The sequence below is a fragment of the Oncorhynchus clarkii genome, chromosome 1 (assembly GCF_045791955.1).
Source record: "Oncorhynchus clarkii lewisi isolate Uvic-CL-2024 chromosome 1, UVic_Ocla_1.0, whole genome shotgun sequence".
NCBI lineage: Eukaryota > Metazoa > Chordata > Actinopteri > Salmoniformes > Salmonidae > Oncorhynchus > Oncorhynchus clarkii.
The window spans coordinates 15,259,853-15,269,527 of NC_092147.1; the positions used below are offsets into that span (position 1 = coordinate 15,259,853).

General features: G+C 46.7%; 1 protein-coding gene across 3 annotated transcripts; it reads right to left on the reverse strand.

The window, feature by feature from the left end:
- Positions 1 to 36: 36 nt before the first annotated feature.
- On the reverse strand, positions 37 to 9,567 carry LOC139368355 (mediator of RNA polymerase II transcription subunit 16-like). Of its 3 annotated transcripts, none has more exons than XM_071107170.1 (16): positions 9,506 to 9,567; positions 8,957 to 9,190; positions 8,640 to 8,747; positions 8,314 to 8,483; positions 5,931 to 6,212; positions 5,502 to 5,651; positions 5,231 to 5,336; positions 4,794 to 4,949; positions 4,216 to 4,436; positions 3,623 to 3,829; positions 2,949 to 3,159; positions 2,544 to 2,677; positions 1,985 to 2,177; positions 1,538 to 1,754; positions 1,186 to 1,269; positions 37 to 447 (listed from the first exon to the last, which is right to left on the reverse strand). In XM_071107170.1, exons 2-16 carry the CDS (start codon positions 9,096 to 9,098, stop codon positions 321 to 323), a joined length of 2,508 nt encoding a protein of 835 aa, XP_070963271.1. In that variant the 5' UTR covers positions 9,099 to 9,190; positions 9,506 to 9,567; the 3' UTR covers positions 37 to 320. The 3 variants fall into 3 exon arrangements, with proteins under 3 accessions (XP_070963271.1, XP_070963451.1, XP_070963363.1); XM_071107350.1 differs by having other exon boundaries at positions 8,640 to 8,744; positions 9,506 to 9,547; XM_071107262.1 differs by having other exon boundaries at positions 8,957 to 9,540.
- Positions 9,568 to 9,675: the final 108 nt, after the last annotated feature.

The window sequence follows — 9,675 nt, forward strand, 5'->3', positions numbered from 1 at the left end:
ATAGGATTTGAAGACAAAAGCCACACCGCTCAACCATAAGGTCACCAAATAAGGTTTATTTTCTTGACACAGGTTTGAATATAAAGAGACATAAAAAACACGTGGTTCCTATTTACAGGTATCTCTGGTACATTTAACCCCAATGACGGCATGATCACCGCCTCTCCAAACAGCGATCTTTGAAATACAACCGTATGGATATCCAGTACTTCATCTGTCCCCCAAAGAGATCTGCTAAGAGGCAGCAGTGTCATGCAGGCTAGTGTCCAAAGGCTGACCTGAGGTCAGGGTTTGCGGTGATAATGGTCTCAGGACAGATCTCAGGACAGTGTGGAGGGGATCCTTCTCCAGAGGCCTCCACAAAGGCAGTTCTTGATCCAGCGCTGCTCCCACTGCTTCATGGCGTTGGTCTTGTTGGGCGAGCGGAGCATAGTCACACAGCCACACCTGAGATGGGGGAGGGAGAGAAAGAGAGAGCGAAATAAAAAGGTGGAAAGCCACCAAAAGTAAGGTAGGAAGAGAGAGTGAATGCATTTTTTGTTGTTGTTGTGAATTGTACCCCTTTTTCTCCCCAATTTCGTGGTATCCAATTGTTTAGTAGCTAAGATATAAAAATCTTGTCTCATCGCTACAACTCCCGTACGGGCTCGGGAGATACGAAGGTCGAAAATCATGCGTCCTCCGATACACAACCCAACCAAGCCGCACTGCTTCTTCTCCAACCCGGAAGCCAGCCGCACCAATGTGTCGGAGGAAACACCGTGCACCTGGCAACCTTGGTTAGCGCGCACTGCGCCCGGCCCGCCACAGGAGTCTCTGGTGCGCGATGAGACAAGGACATCCCTACCGGCCAAGCCCTCCCTAACCCGGACGACGCTAGGCCAATTGTGCGTCGCCCCACGGACCTCCCGGTCGCGGCCGGTTACGACAGAGCCTGGGCGCGAACCCAGAGTCTCTGGTGGCACAGCGCCCTTAACCACAGCACCACCCGGGAGGCCCCGAGAGAGTGAATGTCAACAGAGGCATGGTCAGACTGAAAAAGAAAGACCAGGAAAATTGTTACTTGGACAAAAAAAAAGGTTCTTAAAAATAATGAAAACGTAAAGCGGTAGAGTGATATAAAAATGAAAGAAAAGCAGGAAGTGTTGGGGAGTGGGTCATAGAGAAAGTGGTGTGGTGTCTGACCTGGTACAGGCTTTGCTGTCCTCTGTGGGGCAGACTCCCATGTAGAGACAACGTAGATGATCCATCCTCTGGACCCCCGGGCTCCTAGATACAAACACAATGAATATATTGACCAATGGCATGTCAGGAAGGCTTCACCTGAGCTTTGACTGAAATATTAGCAATATTAAGCAGAAGCACATTTACTACAAACAGATGTCAAAAGGACAACTGAGTGCCATGTGGGCCAAATGCCAAGAGTGGGCTAAATGCCAAGAGCACTACACCTACTTCTAACCCTAAACAGCCTACCAGGTGGCAGAGACACCTTTTCCCCTGAATACCATCTAGCCCTCTGAGGCCTCACTCTTACCTGGAGAAGACCTCCACCTGGGGTGTGGAGTTGAGACCCGGCAGGCTGTAGGGCTTGCCAAACTGAAGCCGCAGTGGGTGCTTGCCCTGCAGCTTGCAGATGATGCCATCGTTGACGGGCAGCCAGTCCATGCTGGGCACCAGCAGCTGGCTGGGCAGCAGGCAGCATTCGTCTATCAGCGGCTCATCTGGCTCCTGGGGGTGGCCCTCGTCCCGAGCTGGAAGGGGGAGGGGGATACATGGGTGAAGGCCAGGTTCACATACAGACACAGAGACCGTAAGGTCTAAACAGATGCATAGACACATTGACAGAAGAATGGACAGAGTAGACTCATATACAGACCTATGACACTGTTATAACTTAAGGCATCTCTGGCACATTTAACCCCACATAGCTAGATCCACATAATATATAGTCCATAGATACACATGTTCTCCTCATCCTTACAGCATAGCCAGAGCTTGGTGAGCAGGCGGAAGAGCAGCGACATGCTGTCCTGGTTGTCCGAGGTGGCCGTGTAGATGGGCAAGCAGCCAGGCTTCAGAAGGCCCCAGATGCGGATCATCACCATCATCTCCCGCAGCATACCCAGGGACCAACCGTCGCGCAGAAACCCAAAGCCGGGACGCACGACGGAGCCCTGAGACAGGACAAAGGTTAAAATAAGAGGTAGATAGCACAGAAAGACAGACAGAGTAACACTCTATTCTAGCATCAGCTCTACATACAGAAGGACAGAGACAAACAGAAGAACACTTTACTAGCACCAGCTCTACATTTGATTGAACACTACATTAATAAGATATGATATTGAAACAAAGTGTTTCTGGAGTAACAATGCACCTTTTTCAGCAGGTTGTGGAAGGCTTACATTGGTAGCTCTGTGGAAGGCCTACATTGGTAGCTCTGTGAAAGGCCTACATTGGTAGCTCTGTGAAAGGCCTACATTGGTAGCTCTGTGAAAGGCCTACATTGGTAGCTTGATTCATACAAATAAAAAAAACACCTGATTGGGTAGGTTGGCCATCAGGTACAGCACAAAGTCTCCCACCCATTGGATGAGCTGCTGCAGAGACTGGAGTGGGGGGCCGTCCAGCACAAATTCCTCCGTCTTCAGGTTGATCATCACCTTATCGATATCTATGGAGGGGGTGGAAGGTCAATCTTCACCAGAATCACTGAAGTCTTCAAATAAAAACGACAAGCACTGTAGATACTAGCAAGCTAATAGGACGGCAAACAACGCAGCCTTAGCCTACAGTCTGTTCAACAGTAACAAAAGTCCTGTTCAGTTAAAACAGACAATAATTCATTTTTTCAGCCTCACGTTAAGTGAAATTGGTGTCAGAAGTGGAATCCGTCTATTCATTGATTATACAGGTATAAATGGTAGTGATGCTAGTCCTCCTACCAGTGTCAGTGTTTTTGGAACATATCTCTGCCAGCCTGTCCCCGGGGCTCTTGTCTGGAGTGTTGAGGACGTGGGGTCTCAGCAAGGACTTGAGGGTGGAGCTAATGGCGATGAGGAGGAGCTTGGCGTGGAAGTCGCAGGCTCGCGCAGCTGTGGCCGATGACAGCTTACAGAGGGAGGCCTTAACCGCCACGATACGTGTCGAGAGCACCTTCCACACACAGATACTGGATATTAGAAAAACAAACAAACAAAAACACTTCCATCTATTGTCACAAATTAGTTTACAACAGATTTCAGTCTGTCTGACTGAAAGCTTGGTTCTGGCTCATCACGGTCCACCTACCTGCTGCAGAGCTTAGTTCTGGCTCATCACGGTCCACCTACCTGCTGCAGAGCTTAGTTCTGGCTCATCATGGTCCACCTACCTGCTGCAGAGCTTGGTTCTGGCTCATCCCGGTCCACCTACCTGCTGCAGAGCTTGGTTCTGGCTCATCCCGGTCCACCTACCTGCTGCAGAGCTTGGTTCTGGCTCATCCCGGTCCACCTACCTGCTGCAGAGCTTGGTTCTGGCTCATCCCGGTCCACCTACCTGCTGCAGAGCTTGGTTCTGGCTCATCATGGTCCACCTACCTGCTGCAGAGCTTGGTTCTGGCTAATCCCGGTCCACCTACCTGCTGCAGAGCTTGGTTCTGTCTCATGTATTCCTCATGCAGCTTCTCCACCAGGTTATGGACCATGCCAGGCTGCACGTGGAGCAGCACGTCCCACCAGTCGTAGCCTGTCACCATGCAGTACTCCAGCAGGAACAGCAGGTGGCGCAGAAGTGTATTCATGTCCAGCATCTGGCCCATGGATGGAGATACGCGAATCATGTGCAGCTGAGGAGGGAAGAAGAGCCAAAAGAGAGATATGAAAAATATGGATACAAATATTGTTCATATCTGAGGGATGGTCGGGGACGGACACAAGTCATGAATAAGGACATGGATAGCTTGTTGTTGTAAGAGAGGATACATTTATTGTATTTGTTTCATACATTATTGCCTGCAGACCATAAACTCCTGTAAGATTTAACACCCATGGCTGGGGTGTGTATTCAAGGGCCAATTTTTCCCTTTTCAAAAACATAAGCCATCTAAGCTTTACAACCTCAAATCCGGAGTAGCCTTCTCATCTTTATAAAAGGGGGATGAGGTGCTGATATCGTACTGTGAGACATGTAAGGTCACAGTCAACGGATCTCAACGCATTGTTGCACTCTCACCTTGCCGTGGTTGTCCACTCCGGCCAGGGCCAGTGAGGTCCAGGAGAACTGCAGGGCCTTGAAGTGGACGGTTGGGCCGCCGGGGCGCTGCCGCTTTATGGCCGGCTCATCACCGGGTCGCTGGGAGGAGCCCGAGGAGGATCCATAGAACACGCCCATGGTGTGAAGGGACAGCCGGTGGAGGATCTGGATACTGCCGTCATGGAAGGCTAGGGCCAGGCCTGGGAGGGACCACCACACAGAATCACATACAATTGAATTAACTTTATTGATCTCCAGAGGGAGGCATTGAGAATGACCCCAGCAGCACAGACAGGGGCAACAGAGTAAGTGTATAACATTCCACTCATCACTTTCTCTGCCATTATGCATCAATGTGTCATGTTACCACTATACTGTGTGGGACACATCCATGTAGGTACCACTTCCCTAACATGTTTCTTGAGCATAGAACCACTTTCTTTGGTAGGTTTAATAGAGCTACAAACCACCATTCTGTAAAGGTGTATGCTGCCACCTGGAGTGCTCAATAGTAGATCTGGAGGGGGAATGACGGGTTATTTGGCATCAGCACATACCGAGGCCTGGACAGAACTTGGTGTCCGACGCCACCTTTAGGTCAGTGTTGGAGATGGAGATTGGCAGCTTTGGCAGAGCCACGGCCGACACACGGTCCAGATCATTGGTGGCCGAGAGGATGCGCCATTTCAGGATCGTCGGCTGTTTCTCGCCCACTGTGGGGATGGAGAGAGGAAAGGGTGAGTAAGGGGTGTCTCTTTATGGGGGCAACTCAATTGTAGAATAATGTATCGTCTCCTTTCCTTTAACTGCATTGATCTGAAAACAAAATGGAGGATGCCTAAAAGGGAATTTACTGTCACCTGTTCAGTTCTTTAAAGTGGACAACAATTGGAAACAACTTCAAAATATTGAGATGCCCCCTATAAGTGACCTACAGTAATACTTATAATTGGGTTGAGTGTGCTCTTCCTTGGTTTATCGTTCTCTGCCTTACCTACTGGTGAACGATGTTGGAATATGTTATTGACAGGGAGGCCTTCCTTCCGCAATGACCAGCACTCCACGATGCTGCCCATCTGACTGGAGGCACACAGCAGCACCTAAAAGAGTATTCATATTGCGGTTTAGTCCACACACACACACACACACACACACACAACACTACACTGTTTGAATGCACATTTGGCATACTGGTAAGTGATAAAGCTGGAAAGAATTCAAAATAAAGGACACTTGGAAAGCAACGTGTTCAGTGTCTCTCTCACCTGCTCCGAGTTCTCCCTGGTGAGGAACTTGAGGTGTGTGACAGCCGGGTACTTGTCTCTCCTGACCGGGTCCGTGGTGCAGCGCATGAAGAGCGAGGGCAGCAGCTCAGTGTCGATGCGACACTTCTCGTTGACCACGCTCACGCACACCTTGATGTAGAGTTGGGATGACAATGGAAATTTAAAATTACGAAAAGTCAGTGATATTATTGCAATATTAGCACTACTTAATAACGTATGTTGGAGTAAAACTTCACATTATCGGATGGTAAACGCTCTTTACAAGAAAATAAAAAGCGTTAGCATTTGAACATTATTATTTGCCAGACTTTTCTGAGACAAGGCGACTGGCTAGCACTTAATGTGGTAGCCAGTAATGATAAGAATAACAAAAATAATTGTGTAATATCATCGCTAGCTAATACCTACCTTGTAGAACTGCACAGGTGATGAGCTGCTGCCATCCGTGGCCGCCACCACAATGTTACCCCCGCCGGTGAAGGCGATGTCGGCCAGGGCTACGCGGCCCCTCAGGCGACACAGGCTCTCGCTGGCTGTGAGCAGCTGACCGTTGGGCTTCAGCAGGGACACGGTGACCAGGCCGCTCACTGTCACTGCCAGCCAGCCCTCCATGGGCTTTCCCCCAAACAGCGTGAGTGACGGTGAGAACTTGACCCGTGAAAATTTCTCACCGAAATTGGTGGAGCCCGACTGGGGGAGGAAGATTGGAGGAGAGGTAGAGCGAGAGTGGGGTGCGGCACATTTCAACAAACGAAGTGGCAAATTACAGTTATACAGTGCCTTGCGAAAGTATTCGGCCCCCTTGAACTTTGCGACCTTCTGCCACATTTCAGGCTTCAAACATAAAGATATAAAACTGTATTTTTTTGTGAAGAATCAACAACAAGTGGGACACAATCATGAAGTGGAACGACATTTATTGGATATTTCAAACTTTTTTAACAAATCAAAAACTGAAAAATTGGGCGTGCAAAATTATTCAGCCCCCTTAAGTTAATACTTTGTAGCGCCACCTTTTGCTGCGATTACAGCTGTAAGTCGCTTGGGGTATGTCTCTATCAGTTTTGCACATCGAGAGACTGAAATTTTTCCCCATTCCTCCTTGCAAAACAGCTCGAGCTCAGTGAGGTTGGATGGAGAGCATTTGTGAACAGCAGTTTTCAGTTCTTTCCACAGATTCTCGATTGGATTCAGGTCTGGACTTTGACTTGGCCATTCTAACACCTGGATGTGTTTATTTTTGAACCATTCCATTGTAGATTTTGCTTTATGTTTTGGATCATTATCTTGTTGGAAGACAAATCTCCGTCCCAGTCTCAGGTCTTTTGCAGACTCCATCAGGTTTTCTTCCAGAATGGTCCTGTATTTGGCTCCATCCATCTTCCCATCAATTTTAACCATCTTCCCTGTCCCTGCTGAAGAAAAGCAGGCCCAAACCATGATGCTGCCACCACCATGTTTGACAGTGGGGATGGTGTGTTCAGCTGTGTTGCTTTTACGCCAAACATAACGTTTTTCATTGTTGCCAAAAAGTTCAATTTTGGTTTCATCTGACCAGAGCACCTTCTTCCACATGTTTGGTGTGTCTCCCAGGTGGCTTGTGGCAAACTTTAAACGACACTTTTTATGGATATCTTTAAGAAATGGCTTTCTTGCCACTCTTCCATAAAGGCCAAATTTGTGCAATATACGACTGATTGTTGTCCTATGGGCAGAGTCTCCCACCTCAGCTGTAGATCTCTGCAGTTCATCCAGAGTGATCATGGGCCTCTTGGCTGCATCTCTGATCAGTCTTCTCCTTGTATGAGCTGAAAGTTTAGAGGGACGGCCAGGTCTTGGTAGATTTGCAGTGGTCTCATACTCCTTCCATTTCAATATTATCGCTTGCACAGTGCTCCTTGGGATGTTTAAAGCTTGGGAAATCTTTTTGTATCCAAATCCGGCTTTAAACTTCTTCACAACAGTATCTCGGACCTGCCTGGTGTGTTCCTTGTTCTTCATGATGCTCTCTGCGCTTTTAACGGACCTCTGAGACTATCACAGTGCAGGTGCATTTATACGGAGACTTGATTACACACAGGTGGATTGTATTTATCCTCATTAGTCATTTAGGTCAACATTGGATCATTCAGAAATCCTCACTGAACTTCTGGAGAGAGTTTGCTGCACTGAAAGTAAAGGGGCTGAATAATTTTACACGCCCAATTTTTCAGTTTTTGATTTGTTAAAAAAGTTTGAAATATCCAATAAATGTTGTTCCACTTCATGATTGTGTCCCACTTGTTGTTGATTCTTCACAAAAAAATACAGTTTTATATCTTTATGTTTGAAGCCTGAAATGTGGCAAAAGGTCGCAAAGTTCAAGGGGGCCGAATACTTTCGCAAGGCACTGTATGTCCTAGTATATATTGTTATATGCTTGTTAAATGCTGTTATGTGCAGTTCTCCACAGCCAGTGTACAGCACCCCCTGCCAAATAATGGCATATACAGTATTGTCTTATCTCAAGAGGTAGCTTAGACTAGAGATTAAGAGCGTTGGGCCAGTAACCAAAAGGTTGCTGGTTGGAATCCCTGAGCCGACTAGATGAAAATTCTGTTGATGTGCCCTTGAATAAGGCACTTAACCCTAGTTGCTCCTGTAAGTCGCTCTGAATGACTAAAATGTAAAATAAAAAAAGAGCTTTAAACTGGTCTATAAAATACTGACATGGTAATAAATCATAAGGTCCACACAGACAGTTAAGAAGAGCTGGTGGTGTGAACATGAGAACAAGCTGGTGGTCCATTACCATCTCCACATGCAGAGCCAGCTTAACTCCATTGTGCAGCCAGGACAGAGCTATTATGGGGTCTCCGTCCTCTGCACTCCCTAGTGAACTCTCCCAGCTGTTCACCAGGTGATCTGCCATCGCCCAGCACTTGATCTGCCCATCTCCATCAGCAGACAGCAACCTGGAACCTATGAATGAACGTAGTCATAGGTTCACACACATTTTAAGTCAATACACTAGGGACACTTCTTGGCATTGTATTGAGTTCCACATCAGTCAACTTGGACTGATAGGGCAGTTGCACCTTTAAGAGTAGTTTTTGTGTTGTTACTATGTTGACCCACCTGATTGGTCCCACTCCAGACAGGATATGACCTCGCCATGTCCAGAGTTAATGGAGTACACATCCCATGGGTGTTCTGTGTCAATGATGTGGACCATATGACTGACTTCTGAAATAAACCAAATCACTGTGATCACTGCAGTGCATGTTCTGCTAATCAAGTTACGAGGCATTGAGTTACATATGCAAAATTATATACAGATATATGGGATCAAACCTGATACTGGCAATGCGATTTGTTCCATTTCACATTCCTACTGTGCTCTTGCTACACACAACAAAGTGGTCACAAGATCAGTACCAAGCACATTTGTGTACCTTTCTCGTCTTCCTCATTTTTTAGGTCTGTGGTAAAGGCAACGAGGTTCCTGCAGGACCAGGCACACACCAGTGGGATGGAAGGATAGTGGTTGCTCTTGGGTCTCTTCTCCCACTCACAAACATAGGCAACCTCCATCATTCAACCATATGCTTTTCCACTGGTTGTGCAAGTGTCCTTGTCCAATCAGAGAAATGTTCAGTCACCTTCATGTACTTGATTGCACTTTGCAGCTATATCACAAACAAGACGCAGAATTCGATGTCAAATTTACGTTACTTGCATCAGTCTTCTTCGAGCTAACACTGTCACCTATGTTAGTTAGGTTAGCTACTGTGTTAGTCAACGTAGTTATATGTATACAGCTAGCTAAAACGCATTAGCTGCTACTTCCATTAGCTAGAGCTAACGTTAGCTAGCAATATGATAATGTAGTACGTTAGAACCAAATCATGAAGCAACTACATCAAACGCACTTCTAATAATATAGCTAAATGTCTTATTTAGATTTTAAATCTCTAACGTAAAAAAATACATTTACTCTTTACCATTCATCCTATAACATGTTACATACAAAGATGGTGTGGTAGGACCCCTGACAAGCGAATTTAGGCGTATTTTCAGTTGCCTGCAGCCTTTTTCTTTTGTAAAAACGTTAGAAATGTATTTGGTAGAGTACAAATTCATCGAAAATTAATAACACGTTTCATCTAGCATA

What these genes read in the sequence shown, in the direction of transcription:
- LOC139368355 (XM_071107170.1), bottom strand. Translation starts at nt 9,098, where the DNA reads ATGATGGAGGTTGCCTATGTTTGTGAGTGGGAGAAGAGACCCAAGAGC. An exon ending in CCAGGGAGAACTCGGAGCAG is followed by an intron (nt 5,337 to 5,501) that starts GTGAGAGAGACA and finishes ATACTCTTTTAG; the next exon opens with GTGCTGCTGTGTGCCTCCAG. An exon ending in GAGTGGACAACCACGGCAAG is followed by an intron (nt 3,830 to 4,215) that starts GTGAGAGTGCAA and finishes TTCCCTCCTCAG; the next exon opens with CTGCACATGATTCGCGTATC.